The sequence below is a fragment of the Ammospiza caudacuta genome, chromosome 1, assembly GCF_027887145.1.
Source record: "Ammospiza caudacuta isolate bAmmCau1 chromosome 1, bAmmCau1.pri, whole genome shotgun sequence".
Taxonomy (NCBI): Eukaryota; Metazoa; Chordata; class Aves; order Passeriformes; family Passerellidae; genus Ammospiza; species Ammospiza caudacuta.
Window position 1 is genome coordinate 4,975,527 of NC_080593.1, and position 22,830 is coordinate 4,998,356.

Here is a 22,830-nt window from a genome sequence, read left to right on the forward strand (position 1 = left end):
GAGAGGGGCTACGAGCCCCTCAGAGTCTCGGGATCCCGCACTCAACCCCCCGAGCGCCGGCGGGGCTGTGAGGGGCGATGGCACCGGGGAAAGAGAAGGGGGGGCACCGCCATTACCCCGCCAGGCCGTGCCCTGCCCGCCCGTGCCCTGCCCGCCCGCACGGTCGCTCGGCAACGGCGGGGCCGGGAGGCTGAGGAAGGGCCGGGCCGGGCATGGCAGAGGAGAGTCCGAATATCAACACAGCGGATCACAGCGCCGGGCTGGGCGTGGCTGAGGAGAGCCCCAATTCACACACACAGGATTCCGGCACCGGTCTGGGCATGACTGAGGGGAGCCCGAGTATCGACACAGCGGATCACAGCGCCGGGCCGGGCATGGCTGAGGGCAGCCCGAATATCGGCGCAGAGGATCACGGCGCCAGGCCGGGCATGGCTGAGGGGAGCCCCAAATCCGGAGCAGCTCCAGCGCCGGAGTCCGACGCCGGGCTGGGCATGCATGAGGGGAGCCGTAGCGGCGACCCCCAGGTAACGCAGTGGGGCCGGGCAGCACGGGCACAAATAGCGTAGCCCCCAGCAGCAACTCAGCCCTGTACACAGAGCCTGAAAACAGCCACACACAGAGAGAGACCTGTCCCGTTGGGACAGACAGACACATTCACAGACCTCCTGCACATAGAGACTCCCCCTGCAATCAGCTTCACACGCGGAGATCCCCGCTGCAAACAGCCTCACACACACACACACACACATCCCTGCACACACACAGAGCCACGTGTAAACAGCATCACACACAGACCCCACCATGAACAGCCTGACAAACACACAAAGCCTCAGACAGACCCCACTGCAAACAACCTCTCACATCCCTGGTCATACAGATCCCCCATACAAACAGCCTCATACACACAGAGCCCTGCACACACAAACCCCCATACAAACAGCCTCACAAACACATGCCCTGCACAAGGACTGACACACACACATATCACCTGTACAACACTCATATCTCCCTCCCACACACTCTCCCCACTCCCACAGCCCCATCCCTGCACAAACCATCACACACACTTGCACACAGAGAACTGTGTCCATCACCATCTCCTACACTTCCAGCCAGCACAGACACTCAGTCCCACAGCACACACACACAGACATCCACACCTCAGTGTTCATGTGCACACACATCCCCTTTCCGGGTACTTTTTCCCATTTGCTAATTACACTGTTTGTATGCACCCAGTGGTCTCTTTCCATCCTATCTCTTGCTTTAAGCTCTAAACATCCTCTTTTTCTTTCCGCCAGGATATCTCCCATGTGCTGGCTAGTGCCTTTAAGGACCTGTACACTGAAGGTGTTTTGGAGGAGGATATGGCAACAAACTGGATTGAGTCCCAAGGAGGAGACAGTGTTTATCAAGACAGCTATACAGATGAACTAGAGAAGGTACAACTCCAAACCAAGTCAGAGTTTGGAGCTCTTTAGTCCCTACTTAGATCTTCTGTAAAAAAAAATTTAAAGGCAGGTGTTGATCCTACAATTGACATTTTAATGGAAATTTAGTTGAGCACAGTTTCCCACAGAACCATTCAAGTAAGGTAATATTCACATGATCCTTCATGATATTATCTCTAGTTGGCTTTTCAGACACAGAGTACAAGCAGTGAAAGCAGTAGCCCTTTAAATGCCTGTTGTACTGGCTGAAAACTTTTCCCTGTACCTGCTGATCAGTGGCCCAGGTTTCTTATCTTGTCATCTCTCCAAAAGATGTTTTCTGTGGATAAAAGTAGAGGCTGATGCTGGATGATTTGAGCCACAGGTGCTTTTTTCTGGTTTGTGTCATCATGGAATGACAGTGTTTTAGCAGGCCAGTTGATGCTTGTAAAGTGGTGATGTTTTACAAATATGTGTGTTTACCTCTCAAAGACAAACAGAAAACATCTGCCTGTAACAACCCAAATTTCTCTTTATTCACCCATGCCCGTGGCAGCTTCTGGCTGAGTACAGGAGCCGACTGACAGCAGCTGACAGAGCAGAAAAGGAGATCATTCGGGCCCAGGCCCGAGCAAAACGTGAGGAGGCAAGGGTTCTAAAGGAGATGAAGATTCATGCAGGGAAAGATTTCCCTAAACTGGGGCTGCCTCCAGGTGAGGATTCTGCAGTGTTGCTCCCCAGTACATGCTTATGGTTCCTGGACACCAGTTTGGGGTTGGCTTTACATCAACAGAGCAACTTTGAAAGATTTTGTGCAGAGGTTCAAGTAGAGTAACACGTGTTTAACACTGAGAAACTAAACAACCAGCTCATGTTCAAGGTATTTAATTTGGATTCAGGGGTTACCACCTAAATATTACAAGCATACATACCTTGATATGTGGCAGCAACAAACAGATTAAATATTTCTCCAGAGGGTGCTTAGCTGGGTTTGAACTGAATTTAGAATTGTGGAGATGCATGTCCAAATCTTGGGATTAAAATACCAGATTACTTTCTATAAAATATAATATGTATTGCATTCTATATAATACAATATAACATATATATTATAATGTAAATATAATATAATATAATATAATATAATATAATATAATATAATATAATATAATATAATATAATATAATATAATATAATATAATATAATATAATATGACAGGGATGAGGTGTAAAAACATTACTTTGGATTGATCAAGATTGTCTGTATTAAGGGGCTATTATTTTGCTTTTTTGATTTTTTTTTGTTTGTTTGTTGGCTTTACTGTGCAGTGGCATCCTCTTTTCGGTGGATTGTGGATAATGAACTTCTCAGAAAAAATAATTTAATCTGTCCTGAGGATTACATCACTGAGAAATTACCTCTTGCCAAAGCACCAAAAGGTAACTTTTGAAGCAGAAAGTAATTTAGACTTTTTAGAACACTCTATAATTGAAGTATTGGAGTATGTAGCAGATCTGAGTATATTTTTATAGTTTTCTGCCAAAGCAGAAGGGACTCAAGTATTTTAAGCATAAGATTCCACTAAGAACATATTTTCAAAGTATAATTGATAAATTCAAAGCTACTGAGTTTAGATGTTCTTAAATATGATATTTGATCATTATTGCACATTTATTTACAGTTCTTCCCATCTCACACAAAAACTGCATTACTGTTCTGTCCCCATCCAATTTCATTACACAAAAGCTGCAACTACGTATTGTATCTAAAGAATGGAAGTAGTTGCATTAAAGTAAAAACTATTTTCAATGAGATAAAACTGTATTCCTTATTTAGGGTTTAAAATTTTCCAGTTCTGGAAATACATTGGTTTTATTTGCACATGCAGGTCAGTAAGGAAAATATTTTGGGCAATGTCAAGATTAAGGAAAATATTTTGGGCAATGTCAAGATTACTTCTTTTATTTATATGTGAGCCAAGATGAAAGGTTTTAGGATCATTGAAATGAAGTTTTTCAGTCAAGCCAAAACAAACCTTTCAGGGCAATCAACTTAGTCACAGATTTCAAGATTTGTGTTTTGTTTTTTTCCATTCTAATTCCAAACAAAAAATAAAAATCTCACTTCCCTTACAAGGTTAACATATCTTTCTGAGAGTAATATAAGTGTATACAGCCTGTTATTTTAGTGCTTCTGAAAGCTTTCTTATTAAAGTACTAAGCTTTGGTTGTACAAAATAAGTTCTAAAAGTACATTGAATTCTAGAGGATTTTTGCCAGCAACAAGCCTTAAAATAAACCCATACACCTATGCTTAGACTAAATATTTGCCATTCATATTTTCCTCTTACAGAATTTTTTTTTTCTTTGAATTGCAGGAGAATCAGAGCCTGGATACCTGAAAGGGACACATAGACAACGTGCTTTCTCACTGGATGAGATTATCTACTTAACTGACAGTGTGACAAGTGAGTCTTCAGCTCTGTCCTCTGTCCAAGACTCCAGCCTTGAGGCTAAAACCATCAGTAAGGTACATTTTACAATTTACTTCTAGTCTGCCTGATTTGTAAGGCCTGTTGCTCTTCCTGCAACAAATGGTGAATATCAACCCATTGTTGATTTGACTCCAGTACTTATATTTACTCTGTTAAAGAAGGAGAAATACTGTATTTTCCTAATAAATTTTCATTGCTTTGTAGCTTTAATTACACACATGCAGCTCCCTTTTTCCTCATCCTCAAGATCACTGTGTTTCATTGTGCACTCTTGTTTTTCAAAGAAAACTAAAGACTCACAGAAACGAGCCAGGAAAGAGAGTAAGTCTTGGAAAGCAGAGGAATTGAGTGAGTACCTCTCCAGACTTGAGAAAAGACAGAATTACTTGAAGAATCCACGCTTTTTCCCACCAAATACTCTGGATGGAGGCAAATCTCTTGTAATTTCTCAAGACAAAGTGGAAGAAATCATAGCCAGAAGAAAAGCAGAAGATGCCAAAGGGTATGCAGTGTGTACAGTTTCTGGATTCTGGGCTGCCATGAACAGAGCTCCACTGTAGAAATTGCTGTGGATTTACCCAGAGATATTTTGAGCTAAATTTTTAATATGGTTTCTTAATAACAAAGTATGTTGTATTATATTTTAGTTTTGCCAAAAGAGACATTTTGCAATTTCTTGTTTTATCAGTATTTAGAGAACCAGGCAGTAAGATAATGTCTCCTTTTTTTTTTAATCTTTCAGTGATACCTCATTTGTTCCTGTGTTTCTTGCCAGTCCACCTTCTGTCCTGTTTTTGTATGATAAAGCTGGGCAGGTTTATGAGGTGAGAAGGTTCTTTGTAGAGAGTTAATTCTGCCTCCCTAAAGAATTATATCCTATCATGATCTACATATTTCACCCAAAGTTTGGCCTGTCTGAATTTTAATAAAAATCTGAGTTTCTTCTGTATATTGAATTTATGACCCTCTAACTTCCTTGAAGATTTTCCACCACACCTGCCACTGACACACAAACCAGTGAAGACTAAATGGGCTCTTCTCAGTCTCTGCTTTGTTTTGGTACTGTCTGATCCAGCCTCTATTGAATAAACTGGGATTTTGGGGTTGGTTGTGATGATGAAGTAGTTACTCCTAGCAGTAGCACCAGGGAATTGCAAATATTTTAATGAGTGATGATAATTAAAATGGAGCATTTTTAATTTTTTTTTTAATGAAGATGACTGTGGAGGTACGGAACATCACTTCAACAGGTCAACATGTGAGACTTATCCCTCCCTCTTCTTCAGTATTTTTCATTTGGCCAGGTAAGGGTTCTTTTCTACCTTTAAAATGTTAACATACAAAATCTAATTTACCTGCTCTATCAAAGATTTTCCAGAGAAGTTCTGTTTGGTTCTGTTAGCCATAGTGCTCACTTCTTTAGAAACTGAAAGCTGACTTGGGGCCATTCACATGCAACTCAGAAGCAGATTGAGATGGTCTAATGAGGAATTCAAGAAGACTTAATTAAAGTGTTTGATGTTAGATTGAAATATGTCCATGGAATACCTAGATTGAGTCTTATCCAAAATTCATCTAGGAACAGATGGAGTTTCCACTTTAAAAAAATATGAGGAGAGGGCAAGAAATAACACACTGCAATAAAGAGGGATAGGTTAGAAAGTTAAGAAAATTCTCTTTCCCACAGTAGGATAGCCAGGCACTAGGATAAATTGCCTGGGGAGATTGTGATACCCCAAGAATTGGAGGAATATTTAGAAGTTAGATGCCTCCATGGAAGCCTTTTGTCTTGTGGTAAAGCAAAGCTGGGAAATGTCTCTAAGTTTCTCCTCACTATTTTCTGTGTTTCTGAGGAGTCTATTTCAGACAAAGCAATCTTTGAGCTCCCTGGAACCATGTGCACATTCTCAGATTGCACTGCCAGGCCTCTTGTGCTCATCCCTTTTTATCAGCTTGATTTAGGCAATAAATGGGGAGAGTTTCCGGGCATCTTTCCAGAGAAAGATGTGATCATAAATACTACTGCCAATCTGGGGAGGTTTTAATTTTTGTTTTAATTTTCTGCCTTTTTTTTTGTTTTTATTTTTCCCCCCAAGGAAAATATCCAGGAAAGGGAGGAATGATTGCTCCTGGGATGGCATGCCAGTACACAGTCCAGTTTATTCCTGAATGTCTGGGAGAGTATGAAGATCATATATTAGTGGAGAGTCAAGTATCAGAATCTTTTGTCATCCCAGTCCAAGCTAAAGTATCACTTCCAGTATTAACATGTCAGTAGTGTCCAAATACTAAATTTCTCTAAAATTAAGCAGACTTGGGGTTTTTTTATGTGACTGTCTTCAATTTTGTGTCACAAAACAAATGTGGAAAAAATTGACAGTTCAATTTCTACATTTTGATACCTATCTCATTTTCACTTATTCTGATTTATTAGTTATTGAAATGTAATCCTGTTGGATTTTTCCTCAATGATTTGTTCTTGCCATCTTAGGCTCTTCTTGCTCACTATATTAGAGAAGTGAGTAGGGGCCACATTTCTAGGTTTGTGTTTTGTTGATTCCTGAACTCCCAATTGTAATTACTAATTATAAATATTATGGAATAATGATTTAGTTTTTAATTAATGATATTAATTAATGTTCATTGAATGTGCAATTAATGGATTGGTATACCTGCACCTCTCAGATATCTAAGCTCAACTATAATAAACAGGATTACTTTTGCAAAAATTTGCTTTGATTTTTTTGTAAATTCACCTTACCTGTTATACTGAGGTTTTCTAAAAATATCATCTTTTTATCATTCAATAATCTTTAAGGAGGAAAGATCATATTACATCATTAAAATGTAAGATGAATGTAGAAATACACATCTCACACTGTCCAACTTTGAAATGGAAGGAGCTTGAGGGGGTTTAGGATTGCAAAACCTGGTGTGGTCTCATGCAGTAATGTCTGCAAAGAGTTTTTTAATCAGCAGCCTTTGCTCTCTCTGGAGTCTGATTTTCTGTGTTACTCCTTGCAGTGCCTGACTATATAAACTGTGGTTCCTGCCTTGTTGGAGGAATAAAAACAACAACAATTTTGTGCAGAAATGAGGGAGTTAGGACTGGGAAGTTCTCCATAATGCCAGGGAAAGCCTGGCCAGCTCCTGATTCCGGGGTGAGTGATCAGAAGGGCAGTACTGGACCCAGCATGGTGTGGGTGCCCTGGTGTGAAGGCTTTTTAAACAATCATGTTGTGTTAGCACAGAAGTCATAAGGCCTTGCTGGGGATGTCTGCATTGTGCCATTCCTTCAGGAATTCACTTTATCCTGGAAACCAATCTCCCTGGATGGCTCTACATCCTTCTTGTGCTCTGGTTTTCCTGTGGGAGAGCTTGCCTTGCTCAGGGGAGGGGTAAACTGAGGCATAGATGAGGGAAAGGAAAACTGGCTCAAACTTTACCCTTGCCCTTGAAGCAAATAGAAATGCTGTCAGCTCTAGCATTGCTTGAGGTAATTTCCTCTCCTTCCTCAACAAAGTCATCCCTTACTGACCTTGCTGCACCTGTAGACACAGCAATCCAATCCAGTCCTGTTCTGTCTGTAGCTCCCCATCACAAACCAGGGGTGGGCAAAGGAGATAAAATGGGACAGGCAGACTGGCATTTTTGGTGCTGGAGAAAGAGAAGATGAGCCAGGTTGTCCCTCCAGAGACTACAGTTCCAACTCAAAGTGAGTTTTAGGTATGGAGAAACAGACAGAGCCCCTCTCTCAGGTGGAGCTGTTCTGCTGTGAACATGAATATTAGGGCTTCTGACACTGTCATTTGTCTTCAGAGACTGCACTTTCCCTTCTGCTTTCACCAAGGTCATTATAAAGCAGGGAGAATTTTATTTTTTAATTAAGCCATATTTATGAGCCAGACTCTTTTGAGATGTGTGAAAAAAATGTATGGTATCAGGTAGAACAGTGATGTTGTAGAGTAATGCCTGTTTCAGGTAAATCTGAGTTTTAAACACAGCTATCTGATCCATTTAGTTTATTAATCTGTTTGTTTGTTTATTTGTTTGTTTGTTTGTTTTGATACCTTAGGTGGCTGCCACTGCTGATTTTGTGGTGCAGGATCCTTTTGGGATCCAGCCTGCTGGTTTGGAGCTAGCTCCAGGGCAGAATGCAACAGTACAGGTTAGTGCCAACTGCTGTAGAAAAGTTTTTTGCTTCACAAAATAAATTAACAAGCAAGATAATTTTAGAAGACCTGGCTGGACCTTGCAAGTTTGGGTTTCTGTGAGCAAAAGTTGATTCTGTTTCTTGCAAGTGTTACTTTTAAATTCTAATTACTGAAACTGTCCTTCAGGGAATATTTGCAATTGAAGTGTATTACTTAGGGGAGAGAAAACAGTCACAGACTTTGCTATTTCCCTTCTCTCTTTCAGGTTATGTTTTTCCCCTCTTTGCCAGAAGCCTCACAGCAAACATTCACCATTTTGTGTGACAATTATCCAACCAAATTTGTTACAGTCACAGGTTTGTTCCTAGCACTTTTCTAATTCTGTAGATATTCAGATAATGTGAGTGGTAATTGTTGGCATGAAGTGATGGTAACATTTTATGTAATTGGATTAAGCAAATACTTAATGTGTCCCCTGCTGGGTTTTTTTTTGGTATTGTTTTTACTGCTCCTTCCCAGTGCATGGAATGCACTGGATTCAGAAAACATTGAGCTCTTAACCTTCAGTAGGCAAAAATCCAAATGTAAAATATCACCAAGTCACAGAAAAGAACACCAGCTGCCAGGTGCAACTCATCTCTTTTACTTTTCTGTCAATAAGATAACTTGACAAGCTATGAAACACGAGGTGTTACAGGGCAGAAATGAACCACATTTGGACCTTTTGAGGCAGGCAGTCTTTGGATTAACTAATGAAACCAGTTCAAATTCATGTAAATGTTGGTGCTTGTACTGTAATATAACTGAGTGCTATAACATGAGGCTTGGTTTGTATTTAATGAATCACTTTGTCACATGTATTTACTTTGGATTTTTTTAATACTTCATTTGCTGCTTATTTTAATTTTAATCTATTGCTCAAAACATCTGGGAGCCACATTGTCAACCCCTGTAAACACCCTGCTCAATTCAGTGAAACCATGCTGATGTGAGTGAGCTGAGACTGTGGCCCTGAAATCCCTGTCTATGAAATTCATGAACAGAAGGTCTCTGTTAATACTTGTTGATAAACACAACATCAGGATTGTACAATTAACACATTGGAGTTCTGAAACTTGAGGAAACACCAGATATAATCAATAATTAACATTAATTACATGATGTGAACTGTCTTAATAGTCAGATGGTAAACAGCAAAACCTAATTATTTCTTCCAGGGCTTGGAGAGGTGATTGCTCTGGAGCTTTTGTTTGTCACAGGAGGAGAAAGCAAAGCTCTGCTGGGTGAAGTCACTGATGCCACAGCACAGCACCTCATACGCTTTGAGCCCCAAAACCCCCGGAGCACTAAGGACAAGGTCCTGGTCATAAGGAACTCCACGTAGGTAGCTGCTGTCAGAGTAATGCTCTGCAGTGTGGGCATGCTGCTAGGGATCTCATTTGTCACACTCTGCTCTCTCAAGCTGGAGAAATTTTCATGCCCTTGATAAACTTCTTGCAGAATCTTTGCTTCTTTTTTCTCCTTATTTGGTAATTAAAGTTCAGGGAATGTTATACATTGTTCAGGTGTTGTGGCAACCATTAGCCAAGGTCAATATATTTGCTTTGATAGAGGTAAATCTACAAAAGATCATAAATATACATGGTTGCAGGAAATACAGGGTGATCCAGGTGAGATTTATCTAATTTTAAATGTCTGCTGTATACACTTGTGCAACTGAGATGAGCGCTCTTTTCCTTTAGTGCAGGGAACAGATGCTTCCAAGCATACAATTCTGACTGGAACATCTCCTAAAGAAAAATCATAATACATCCTGCACTCCACTGGATCAAAATGGGAGCCCAGTGTAATTAACTCACATTAAAACTCTCACATGGTTCTTGCTATTGAGTCCTTACAGATTTAAATATATATTCAGTTTGAAGTCAACTAATATTTCCTTATGGACAATTACACCATACTGAACATAGTGGCATCCTGATTTTGCTCAGAATCAATCAGACTTTAACAGAAATACACTTGTGCATGATTGCAGCAGATAGAGGCTGTACACTGTCAAAGCAGTGAGCAGGTCAGTGCTGGGTTTAGGACCATTAATCTAAATTGCTGTTTGCAAGCAGTGAATATCTGGAAGTTTATTTTGTGGCCTGGAAATCACACATGCATAATGCCAGAACAGGCTGATGTTTGAGTAAAGAAAGTGTGATTGGTGAACTGGATATTGTAAACTGACAAAGGATGTGACTGAGCCAATTTCCACATTTTCTCTGTGCTGTACTCACCACAGCACTCCCTGCACATCTGGTGTCAGCATTTGTATAAAACAAAGCTGGCCAGGCTGAGAGTAAACTCCATGGAAGCAGGAAGAAGAAACGTTCTTTCTGCTACAGAAAGTGATACAAGAAATTGTAAATGTCCAGTTTTATCAGTGATACTTTCAAATTCCTCCCCCTTACTAAGGCAGAATTTTTGAGGTCAGCATGAGCAAAATTCTCAAACCCATGAAGACATTCCATGGAAAACACTTCTGCTGAAACAACCTAGTTAAGCAACCTTTTCTGGATTACAGAAAGTGAGGCAGAGCCATGGCTATAATTTTAGATGGAGCCATTGTGTTTGCTGACATGTTAAGACCACATCTTGCATTTGGATTAAATTCAGAATGTGATGTAGGTCATCAGCAGTGATTCAAGGCAAATGTACTGGTGTCAGCAGGAATAGTCTTGTTCATCCCAGATCTTTGAAAAAAGAATTGCAGAGTTTCTGAAACCTGGATTGCATGACAAGTTCAAATAAGGCAAGAAAGTGTTAAGGTATCTTATACATTTATGGAATTTACTTTCACATATTTGTAAGATTTATATACTCTGACTCTATGATGCCTCAGCAACTTTGTGACTCACAAAAACTGGGAAGTCAAACCCCTGTAATCTGTAAAGAGAGGAATTTCCTACCTGGAAAAAGAATCTGAACATTTTCTTAATATATTTTACTCAAACATATCTAACTTTTTAATCATAGCTTTTCTGTTGTTTATTGACTTCTTTGCAGCAATTTAGAGCTTCCCTTCTTCTGGCAGATAACAAAACCTAATCTGAAACCATTAATACCAGAAGAAACTGCAGACTGTACAGAGGTCAAAAACAATCAAGACCCAGAGTCAGCCTTCTCCCTAAATCCTGAGCAGGGAGTTTTGCTTCCCCATGCAGATCATGAGTTTATTCTCACTTATGCTCCACAGGAGGTATGGCTTGTGATTCCTTCCTATCTACAACCTCCAGCTGTGTATTTTTATTCAAGTCATAAAATCCTTGCTGTGCAACTTTTCTAAATTAAATTTAATTAGCTGGGACTATGCTCTGATAAACAGCGTTCAAAATGTAGAAAGTTACTGAAAGAAAACATGTTTTGACTGCAAAATGTGAGACAGTTTCTGATCTCATGTCATTTTGAGGAGTGACTGGACACAGTTCATTTTATACTGAAGTTGTGGACACATCCTCACACTGCAGCTGTGCTGGCTGGTGAAGTTACCACCCTCACCCTCTGTGAGCTCCTCCACCAGCTCCTGACCCTTCCTCCTCTTCTTGGGGGATGTGCCTTGTACCTACTCCAGCCTAAATAAGTTGGTTAACAAACACTGATGATTTAAACTGTTTCCAGCTGTAGTTTTTTAGGCTTGAAATGGGTTCTGTGAACAGCTGAGTGGTGAATTAAGGGGATAGTGGGAGGCTTTGGCAGAGAAATGCTGTGTGCAGCTGTGGGTAAGAGGGGTGCAGGGATGTTGGAATGCAGTTAGCCCAGAGAATGCTGTTCTCTCAGTTTCTGCTCCCCTGTAAATAAGGAGCATGAGCTCACTGTATCTAGAGAAACCTGATCCAAAGAAAGCCCAAGAGTGGGAATGTCCCATGCAGTGTTGATTAACAGACATAAGAAATACCTCCAATTTGTATGGAAGAGAAATTAATTGGCTTTTTAAAAATAAATAGTTCCTAGAATATATATTGAACTAAAATATTCATCAAAATTAGTCTACAAACAAATGAAGCTTTTGTATAGCCCATCAGATTTAAGGCCTTTTTCTGTGTTTCTTTTTTCCCTCCTCCATTAAAATACAGAAGGCATTCTCTTCCCATGATGGAAAAGTCATGTTTCTTACTCCAGATCAGATTGATGGTCAATCAGCTGAATACTCTGGAGCAGTTGGAAGAAACTTCTCAATTAGTACAGCAGTATCGAGCTTTATGTGGGGAGCCTTTGCAGATGCTTGTGTGTAGTATGCAATATACAGGGGAAATAATAACAGGCATGTCAAAAATGAGTATTTTTCTTGGAACCCTATACCATGAGATCAGAATCTGGCTTAATGTTTTGCAGTCAAATATGTTTTCTTTTAGTAACTCCAGAGTTTGAATATTGTTTATCAGAGCTTAGTACTCTGATGGTGATCATTTATCCTTTACATGTAAACCATTCTTCAATCTTGTTTTGATCTTCAGCATAAATGATTACTTGACACTAAAATCTTTTTCTCCTTCATCTGTGCAGCTAAAGAGTTATCACAGTGTGCTGCAGATGATAGTGAGGAACACCCCAGACTCACCTTGGTAAGCTGAGAAACATCTCCCATATGGCCACAATTTATCTGTGCTATTATGTTAAGTTACTGGGATTTTTCTTCTTTCTGGTGATGATGGATTGACAAGTATAAAGAATATTATCTGCACAAGTAGCTGTGGTACAAAGAGCATCTCTGATATCCTCCCCCATGCCTGGACACATGGCTGGCCCAAGCTTTTCCTCTCTTGGAAAAAGATAATACTGTCATTTTGTCTGCTAATTTTCCAGGGTTTCCTGCTGTTACTCTTTGTCACAGCAGTGTGTCACTTATATACTTGTTCATGGACAGACTGGGACAGCTAGAATACCTTAAAGTATAATGAAGTTTTTAATTGGCTGAGCTAATTGCCCACAGGCAGTCTGTACTTGAGAAACTTGTGATGGTTATCAGTTTTGATCTAGCAATTAAAAGACAGGATCCAATTTAACACAGGTTTAACATATTTAATGATTCTAACATATTTCCTCCCAAAGTTTAGTAGAAGAGAGGATGCTTCAGAACATCCCAGAATGCAGAGTAGAGGATGTAATAACACTGAAAATAGAAGTTAAAGGCTCAACAGAACCATACAATCTTCTTCTGGAACCATATGCCATTATTATCCCTGGAGAAAATTTCATTGGTGTAAATGTCAAGAAAAAATTTAAGGTTTGTGTGCTTTTCACTTCACTGTTGTCATGTGGTTTGTGTCACTGGATGTCATAGGTGTTATTAGAAGATATCAGACAGACATTGTTGTTTTAGTTTTCCTGAAATGTTTTTAAAGGAGGCCATGAATCCAGAAGGGTCTGCACTGAAATGCCCTACCCAGCCTGCTCAGCCCTTCACTCCAGGCAGAGCCTTTGTTCCTTTTTCATCTCTCTACTTTGATACCACAGAATTTGACCCTTCTCAGTGTTTTTCTGGGTCCCTAACCTCTTGCTTATCACTTTGTGACTCCTGGAGTGTAAAAGTTTTCCAGCTGGGAGGAATAGTCGATGGATGATTAAATTAGTTCATAACTGAGGCACTGTTCATGCAAAGAATACAGGAAGCACAGAAGAGCTACAAAAATCACACATGCTGTAGCTTCCTATATATTATTCTTTCCTGCAGGTTCTGGTAATTTCTCTTTGGCCATTCTGGGACAGAATGCTGCTGCAATTGTCCCTCACACAGCAGCCCCTTCACTATAGATCAGGATAATTTTGATCTTAGACTCACTTGGGAAAAACAGGCCTGTTGGCAAGAGCCAGGCAGGAAGACATTTCCCAGTTAATGGTTTTCCCATTTTTTCTTAGAGATCCTGCTAATCAGCTTTTGGTTTTAAGATTTCTCTCCCTAGAACTTTTTTTTTTCAATTTATATTTCCCAGTAACCCAGTATAACTACACATGTGGTAGATGTAATTAAACCACTTACTGATGATATAACAACATCCTTTGCAGTTTCCAATTGGTGTTTTTTAGTCTTAAAAATATAAGAATTTGAACTATGCTTAGAGATAATTGTACTTCATAGAACAAAGTTATTTGCTGTAGTTAAGAAATAATGTTTTGACTAGATCTGAAGAGCAGGCCAAACATTTCAAGAGCTTGTATCTCCTTCACAAATAGAACTTTTGGCAAAAAAAAAGCTGCACTCAAAAGATTTTCAGTTTATGCTTAGAAATTCTGTTACATTTTTAAAAAATGGGGGGGAAGTTTAAGAGTCTCAAATATGATCATGCTCTTGGAATGAATTGTTAATGGATTCTCTTGAGGTTTGAGGGAACACCTTCACCTATGTGAAGGAGACACTGTCAAATAAATGATCACTCAAAACCCAGTTTGCAGTGTATCAGTGCTCTCAGCAAACTGACTTGCTGCTCTGAAAGCTTAAAGTGCATTAATTGTCTCATTAATTTTAATTGTTTCAGCTGTGGAACAACAGCAAAACATTGATCAAGTACACATGGGAGAGAATCACAGACTGTGAGATCATTGAAGTTGAGCCCCGTACTGGTGTCATAGGTAAAGTTTCTGTGACTTGCAAGCAGTAATTAATGAAAGAGATAGTAATTGATTATATCAATTTATGACAGTCACAGAGCACTACAGTGCAAACTGAAAAATTACCTGATCTCCAGCCCTGTGGAGCCAGCAGGAGACTTAACTTGATTCCAGTAGCTTCATGCTTGAAGCAGGTGGTTTCTTACATAAAAGTGAGACAGGAGCCTGGTGTTCTCTCTTCTAGATGTGAATTTCTGCTGTGAATTTCTGCTGGCAATTTCTGGGAGCAAACCTGGGGTCATCAGCCGTAAGCTGCCGTGTCATGTTGAGCTGTGTCCAGAGCCAGTTATGCTGCATATTGAGGCTGCTTTTAAGGTAAGGAGCAGTTCAGTCTTGCAGGAGGATGAGCTGTGTGGCCTGGCCATTGTCCAAATAAAGCTTTTATGCCTCTCAATGGCTTGAGAAATCTGAAGTGGTGACAAAGAGGAGTTACTTTTGCTATAGTGACTATTGAGTCAATGTTGATATTCCCATGACACACAGAATTTTTCTGCATTACACAGTGCATTTACTTTCTGATATTCTCTGTGAAATCAAATGTTAATCCTAGATAATGACATGTTTCTTAATGAAGCAGTTTTGGCAGTGGTGTCCATTCTAAAGTCTGTTTCCTGCTGTCCTAGGGTCCATCTCTTTGTATTGATGTTCCATCACTCCAGTTTGGTTTGACTAAGCAGGGTGAGACTGTGTCAAGAACCTTTGAGATTAATAATCTGTCTCAGGTGCCAGCACAGTGGAGGATGCAGGAAAGCCAGGTTTTTCTAGCTCAAAGGAATGAAGAGGTAAGTCACTGCTGCAGCTGGCTGTAGTCCCTCCTTAGATATTTTATTTCTTCTGCTTAGGGGTTGTATTATTCATTCCAGCTATCAGAAGTTCTTATTGTTGTAAGTTTTTACAAAACTAGTCCTGCACAGTTTCATAAGTGCATGAGTGCTTTTGAAATTGAATGCTTCTTTACAATTTTTCTCCATTTCCCTTTATTACAAATCCTCTGCCAGCCTGATCCAAAGAGAGACAGAGTATTTCCTGAATGACAATTATTTCAGCTGCTGCTGCTGTAAGTAAGAGTTCAAGGCTTTAATAGAGCTGAGACTGCTGAACACTCCTCCCACACATCAGCATCTTGGACCAGAATCTGAGCCCCACTCCTTGCTGATGCTCTTCCTGTGCCACTGTCCCAACCCTCCTTCCTCACCCTTCTGTCCAAGAACCTTTCCCCTTGTGGCACCTTGCTGCTGCCTGGGAGCAGGTGGTGCTGCTGAGGCTGATTGCTTCTCCTTCATGTTCCTGTCAGTCCATTGCTTCTCCTTCAGGTTCCCTGTCAGTCCATTGCTTCTCCTTCATGTTCCTGTCAGTCCATTGCTTCTCCTTCATGTTCCCTGTCAGTCCATTGCTTCTCCTTCATTATCCCTGTAGTCCATGCACAGCTGACCCTGCTGTGCCCTTGGCTCTGACTGAAGCAAAGCCCTGCCTCCTTGTGTAGCCAGGCTTTCACAAAGCTGCCACTGTGCTTCCTGACATCAACCCAGGTGGGACTCGAGGGGCAGAGAGAAAGGAAACATCTGAGGAAAAATTAGACACTTGGAAGCCTTAATTAGATTCTGTGGCTTCAACATTTTACCCTTGCTTTGCACATGTCAGAAAAATTTCTGTTCCCTCTCTCATCTCCCAGGTATCCACCTTCACCATCCAGCCATCAGCTGGAGAAATTCCTCCTTTGGGTCTGTGCACAGTTTCAGTTCACTTCACATCACTGCAGTGCCAGCGTCTCCAGACAGTGCTGGAACTGGAGGTGGAGAATGGAGAAGGAAGGTAAGGAGGAAAAGCAGCATTTGTTTTGTTTTTCCTGAGGTTCACATCTGGTTTTCACTTCAGGTAGTTTTCCCTCCTGCAACAAAACTATGAACTCACAGTGGGGTTGTGTAACCTATCAATGAACTATCAAATTTCTAATATTGCTAAATAAACATAAACATCATTCTTCCCAGCATGCTGTTTTATGTCTAGCACGTTTCATTAACAATAACAATAGACCATCTGTGTGTTTATTTCCAGTCATCTTCCTGTTTTTGTTGAAGTTCAGACCCCCCAAGTGTGCCTGATATCTAGTCATCTAGTATTCAATGAAATTTATACTGGAGTTCCTGTCAAAGCAACCAATAAACTTTTTAACCAGACACTGCTGCCAGCAAAATACTTATGGGGAAAGGTAAATGCTCTTCTCATGGGTGAAGAATACAGCAGGGATGGAAATTGCAATTTCTGTAGGAAATACAAATAATGACTATTCTTAAAAGCTTTTCTGATGTATCTTTTGAGTAGTCATTGCTGTTTTATTGGCTTGGAAGCAGAATTTCAGCTTTAGACCAACCTTTATTAAAAGATTAATTACCAGTGGATTTCATTATGTTCTTACTGTCTGTGGATGCCTGGGAAAATGGATGAGCAGATGTGAAGGGTCATAGGATGTAAAGCTACCAGGGTGTTAAACAAAGTACCATAGTAGTTTAGGGTTTGCACTTAATTTAGTAAAACAAAGAAATTTTAGTGCTTTTGGATTGTGTCTGAATTCTGAATTGTGTCTGAATTCACATTCTGGCTGGGATTCAGCTTACAGAGTAGGAGACCTAAATTTAGTGTCAGTTTTTAATCTGTGTCTGAACTCTCTTTTCAGTCAATGGAAATTGGTCAGTGCCTTGGTCATTCAGATCTGGCATCCATCACATCTGACATCCAAAGTTTAGCTCAATTTTCTACATAAAAGCACTCAGTGCCCCTCCAGATGTCCTCAGGTGCCCAAGGGATCCTACCAGAGCATGTACATGGTATAGGACCTACAGGAAAACACTTTGGAGCATCTGGAGCCTGGGAGGAATATCTAGAGCATTTTTCCTGATTTGTGATGTTGATGTGTGAAGAAATGAGTGGAAGCCCTGGGTACATTCCATGCTGGTCACTTAGGGAAGGTGCCAGCACCAGGTTTGTGTCTCCCCCACGTCTGTAGTGGAGAGAGGTGGGGCACATCTGGGACCTGCTCTGGTATCAGATAGATTGGGTGCACCCTGGAAAGGCCTGAGACTGTGAGAGGGATGGGAGTGGCTCTGCTCCCAGCCCAGCAGCCTCAGTGGGCACCTGAAGTTACTTGGAGTGAGTGTAGGTATGAGGATCTTACCACCCATGGGGAATTGTAAAGCCAGTCTTGACAAAATGTGGGTGCTGCTGCCTGGAAGTGTCCTAATCCTGAGAATAGCTTGGTGTTTTCAAAAGAGACAATGTGAGGGAATCAGCATGAGCTGAGTGTCCTTTTTGTTGGCAGCCCATTGGAAGCCAGGCAGCCTCCTGCTCCATCGTGGTGTCCCCTGCCAGTGGCACCTTAGGCCCAAATGAAGAGAGGGAATTCTGCATAGAGCTGTCAACTGACACTCTGGTAAGTTCACAAGTTTTATATGATGCACTTTTATAAAAACAGCAACACTGGCTTTTTCATCTCACCTCCATCTGGCAAAAGGAAGAAATTCTGTGTACAAAACCACATGCTCTTTTTCCCAGACAATATCTCTGAAATGACTTTGCTTTAGGGATACCACAGTTGAAAACAAGAATTAAAGAAGTGTACATGGTGTGCAATTTCTGCCCTGTTTCTTTATATCTCAGCTGTTCCTGTTTTCTTCCTTCCTTTTCAATCCTGTACAATTGCTCTTAATGCTTATCACTCTTCTTGGAGCATACAGATCCCACTTTGGATTATCTGGAATGATAAGGAGCAGAGTGGCATATACAGTGTATATTTGGTTTTGTGAATACAGTTAGGATCTTAACATTTTGATATTTGAAAACTTAAAAGGGGCTGATGGGACTGAGAGTATGCAAAATACAGGAGCAGAGCTTACAAACTGTAGGAATTCAGAAAAATACTTTACAAGGGCATTGAAATACCTGAGCTAAAGCAGCTAAATACAGGATCTTCCTATAGATATGGTGTCTTAGTTCCCATTACAGTCACTGGAGACTTGGGTTTCATTTATTTGCTTAAAAGTAGGTGTTCTGTACTATCAGAGTTATTATTTAAAATTATGTATCTGTGGCACTTGGGAACATGGTTTAGTGGTGGCCTTGGCAGTGCTGGATTAATGTTTAGACTCAGTCATTTTAGAAGTCTTTCCAACCTAAATGATTCTATGATTCAATACTTGGAGCATAGGAATTATGTCAGAAATTAGTAATGGAGCAGTTTTAGGCTCAAAGACAGCTGCAGGTACAAAGCTGAGAAACAGCCACAAATTTTTACCTCAGTGCTGCCTTCTAAGCAGCTCTGATGCTGCAGAAAATGCACTGAAAACAATTCAGTAAAACCTCTCACAATTCTGTTGTTCTGGGTTTAATCCAGGGAAGTTTACACACTTTTAAAAATAAATACCCTAGAGAGTTTGCCTTTCTTCTGTGATAGATGCTTCATTCCCAAGGAAACTTGATTCTTTGCTTTTCAGGGGGAGCTGAAAGACCTCACACTTTGCTGTAGCATAGAAGACATGGCTGAACCCCTCTTCCTGAGCATTTCTGGAGAAGTGAAGGGACTTCATGTCACATACTCAGTGGCTTCTGGCAGTGGAGCTGACAGGTAATATCTAACTGAATATTATTTCATTTTTCTGATACACAGAATGATGACTGTATTTTGGAACATGCTCATCTTTATATCTTTTCATATAAGTAAATATGTCTCCAATTTGGTAGACTGGCAGGTTATACAGGATAAAAATCTGACCCCAGTATTACCGCGCCTGAGTGGGCGCAGCTGGTGAGAGAGAGACGGTGAATCTTGTTTCTTGAATCAGAAGGCTGAATTTATTAAGATATTATATATAATACATTATGACTATACTAATTAGAATATAAAGAGAGGTTTGCAGAGCAGCTAGGCTAGCTAGGAAGAGATAGAAAAAAATCTACAACAAAGCTGTGGCCAAGGACTCAGTCCCCTGGCTTGCACTGGTGATTGGCCCTTAATTATAAACATAGGAAATGAGCCAATCAAGGTGTTCCTGTTGCATTCCCCAGCAGCTGATAATAATTGTTTACCTTCTCTTCGGGGGCCTCTGGCCTCCCGAAGACACAGAAATCTGAAAGAAAGGATTTCTGTGGAGAAATGTCTGCGACACCCCAGATAAATCCTTATATGGGCAGAAGTGAAAAAATGAAAAGCAGAAAATGCTGATGGCAAAAATCATAGACTGCATGGTCCTTTTACACTGTGCATCACAACCACATTGCACATTTTTATATGTCCTGAAATCATCTGTGGCATAAGAACATAAGACCCATGTCTAAATACTACTGTTATTTTTCTGGCAGTGATGAAGGACAAATGCCACAAAGCCCATGTGAGCTTCTTTTGGACTTTGGGTCTGAAGTTGAAGTCAAAGATGTTGTAAAGCATCAGCTGATTCTTACAAATCTCTCAGGAATCAGAGCTCCATTCACACTGGAAGCTGAGTATTTCAGTGCCTGTTTGGTGCCTCCAGAACAAGGCGCCTGCCCGTGAGTCTTGCTGTTCTGCATAATGATTCAAATACTAATTTAGGTCTGGTTTAAACCTGAAATCGGATTAATTTTTTTTTTTCATGCTCTCCAAGCTACCTGGTGAAAAAAAGGGGGCCTGTCACAGAGCATGCAGCCAGAAAAGTAAAGTCAGGTATGAAAATATTTCTTCTGTGGAGAGAAAGTGAAAGCCAGCTGAATGCCAGCACTCAATGTGCCAGTCAGGCACATCTTCTCATTGTTGGAGTATTTGGTGAAGTCTAAACTGTTAAATTACTTAATTCCTCTGTTCATTCCTGAGTTTGAAAGCCCAGCTTGTATAAGCATTAGGTCAATCCCTTTCCTTTCCTTTCCTTTCCTTTCCTTTCCTTTCCTTTCCTTTCCTTTCCTTTCCTTTCCTTTCCTTTCCTTTCCTTTCCTTTCCTTTCCTTTCCTTTCCTTTCCTTTCCTTTCCTTTCCTTTCCTTTCCTTTCCTTTCCTTTCCTTTCCTTTCCTTTCCTTTCCTTTCCTTTCCTTTCCTTTCCTTTCCCTCTTTCTTTCTTTCTTTCTTTCTTTCTCTCTCTCTCTTCCTCCCTCTCTCCCTTTCTTCCTTCCTTCCTTTCCTTCCTTTTTTTCTTCCTTTTCTTCATCTTTTTCTTGCAAACAACTGTATGAAACAAAGTTGGTGATTCTGGTGACAGTCCACTCCCAGAACACTCCCAGCACATGGGATGGATGACATGCAGAATGTTTGGCTCTTTCTCTCCCACACAGTTTTCCAGCACCAGTGCAGCAAGTTTTTCTCCCTCAAACCCTTTACCATACCTTCCCCACTGTGGAAAGCTACAGCACAGCCCCATCTGTCATTTCTGATGTGTTGTACTGAAAAATGATAATATTTACAGCCACATGAGACTGAGGGAGGGAGGAAATGGGAGCAAAAAGCTGTGAAGTGTGGATGTGTTTTCTGTATCCAAAATAAAACTTGCACATATTGGTACCTTGCCATAGAGTTTGGTATCTGTTCCACAGGCAGAGCTTTTCAGCTGTTGAGTTAGTGCTTAAGATTAGAAAAATGCTGTTCTGACAGATTCCATGCAGGCCTAGGTAACTCAGAATGTGGAAAGGCTTTGCTCTTTGTAATTAATTCTTTGCATGGAAGAGCACACAGAGGTAAACAGGCAGCTGCTAGTGAACAAGAAGCAGTCAACACAAATCCCAGCCTATTTTTCTCAGTTTTTTTCAGGTAACCAGCTAGTGCTTTGTATATCCCAAAGAGTTTTGGATCAGGTTTCTGGAAGGGTTGTCCTGCTGTAAAATATTCTGGGCAAGCACTAACTCTAAAAACAAAGTAAGACTCACTGCAGAAGGGAACTTGGGTAAAGTGGTACAAATGTGAGCTGTGCAAATGATCCCAGGGTTTCTAAGTCAGTGAGGTTAAGCTGATTAAAGGCAACGAAAATTGTGGTCCTGTGTATTCTTTGAAAGACTAACTTTGTTCCATTTCCTCAGAATTCATGAAATGCTTCTTTGCTCTGCTCCTTCAGAGTTTGCAGCAGCGTTGCTGTCCCAGGGGAAGGGAGCAGCTTTCCATATCCAACCTTCCTCAGGAACCCTGGAAGCTTTCCAGCAGCTCACCATAGAAATAGCAGCTTACAACAACATGTGGGGAGAGTACCAGGATTACCTTGTCTGTAAGGTAGGTGAGGTTTTGGTTTTACCATTGCAGATTTTACACTAATTATATTTCCCAGATGCCTTTCTGTTAGAAATACTTTATCAGTCTTTTAAGCCTTCAGTAAAAATTCAGGATGGATCTTGCTATACCACTACTTTCAATGAATGTAAGGAGCAATTGTTTGGTTTTAGGGGGACATGTTTATTCTTTGGGAGGTTTTCATGTGCCTTGAAAATGACTGGAGTAGTTTTGATTTATAACATCTGTTTGGGAGCTGGCCAGTGCACTGCTCTGCTCTACCAATACCATAGATTGTGTTGTGTAGAAAAGCAGCAGGAAAGCTGATAAATGCATGAGGTATTGCATTCTCCTGCTGAGAAGAGTTGTCGTTAGCATATAAATTAGAGGTTGTCAAAAGAAACTAGTCAAAATTATTTGAAAATCCAATCAGTTTGCAAAACATAATTTCATAACACAGAGAACTAAGGTGTTATCTTGATTCTAATAGCAAAAATTCCTTTTAATAGGTTGGACACTTACAACCTAAATTAATTCCTATGCAAATGACTGTGAAAGGCTGTCCAATCTTCCTGCAGGTGACAGGACCAAAACCAGAGCCACCCATTGTCAGGTATAGTGCAAAATACTGTCAGACAAATCAGTGAATGAAATGCCAATGGGCTGCAGCCAACACACACACCTGTTCCATCTTGTGATATAATGAGAAGGTCAGCAAAGTGTCAGTCAAAGCACAGTATCTGCTTCTAGAACATCAATACATTTTTTTTCTGCCAACACAATTAGAATATAATCTGCACTACAAGTCTGCTGAAGTGTGCCAGCTGTCTCTGTTCTGGGCTTGCAGCTGTAGAATTTCACCCAGTGCAGCCTCATCTGGCTCTGTG

General features: G+C 40.6%; 1 protein-coding gene across 1 annotated transcript in view; it reads left to right on the forward strand.

Moving 5' to 3' along the window:
• The first annotated feature begins 212 nt into the window (after positions 1-212).
• DLEC1 (DLEC1 cilia and flagella associated protein) overlaps positions 213-22,830 on the forward strand; it is a 34,252-nt gene continuing 11,634 nt past the window's right edge. Inside the window, exons 1-27 of the mRNA XM_058821295.1 lie at positions 213-524; positions 1,302-1,442; positions 1,987-2,143; positions 2,760-2,870; positions 3,809-3,960; positions 4,210-4,427; positions 4,668-4,749; positions 5,142-5,229; positions 6,022-6,195; positions 6,950-7,086; positions 8,001-8,093; positions 8,345-8,435; positions 9,297-9,459; positions 11,131-11,323; positions 12,628-12,686; positions 13,174-13,348; positions 14,598-14,691; positions 14,915-15,045; positions 15,354-15,512; positions 16,403-16,542; positions 16,786-16,939; positions 18,047-18,157; positions 19,218-19,348; positions 20,083-20,268; positions 20,364-20,422; positions 21,795-21,946; positions 22,453-22,556. Of these exons, the coding sequence (XP_058677278.1) occupies positions 213-524; positions 1,302-1,442; positions 1,987-2,143; positions 2,760-2,870; positions 3,809-3,960; positions 4,210-4,427; positions 4,668-4,749; positions 5,142-5,229; positions 6,022-6,195; positions 6,950-7,086; positions 8,001-8,093; positions 8,345-8,435; positions 9,297-9,459; positions 11,131-11,323; positions 12,628-12,686; positions 13,174-13,348; positions 14,598-14,691; positions 14,915-15,045; positions 15,354-15,512; positions 16,403-16,542; positions 16,786-16,939; positions 18,047-18,157; positions 19,218-19,348; positions 20,083-20,268; positions 20,364-20,422; positions 21,795-21,946; positions 22,453-22,556 (3,767 nt within the window). The remainder of the gene's footprint in view (positions 525-1,301; positions 1,443-1,986; positions 2,144-2,759; positions 2,871-3,808; positions 3,961-4,209; positions 4,428-4,667; positions 4,750-5,141; positions 5,230-6,021; positions 6,196-6,949; positions 7,087-8,000; positions 8,094-8,344; positions 8,436-9,296; positions 9,460-11,130; positions 11,324-12,627; positions 12,687-13,173; positions 13,349-14,597; positions 14,692-14,914; positions 15,046-15,353; positions 15,513-16,402; positions 16,543-16,785; positions 16,940-18,046; positions 18,158-19,217; positions 19,349-20,082; positions 20,269-20,363; positions 20,423-21,794; positions 21,947-22,452; positions 22,557-22,830) is intronic.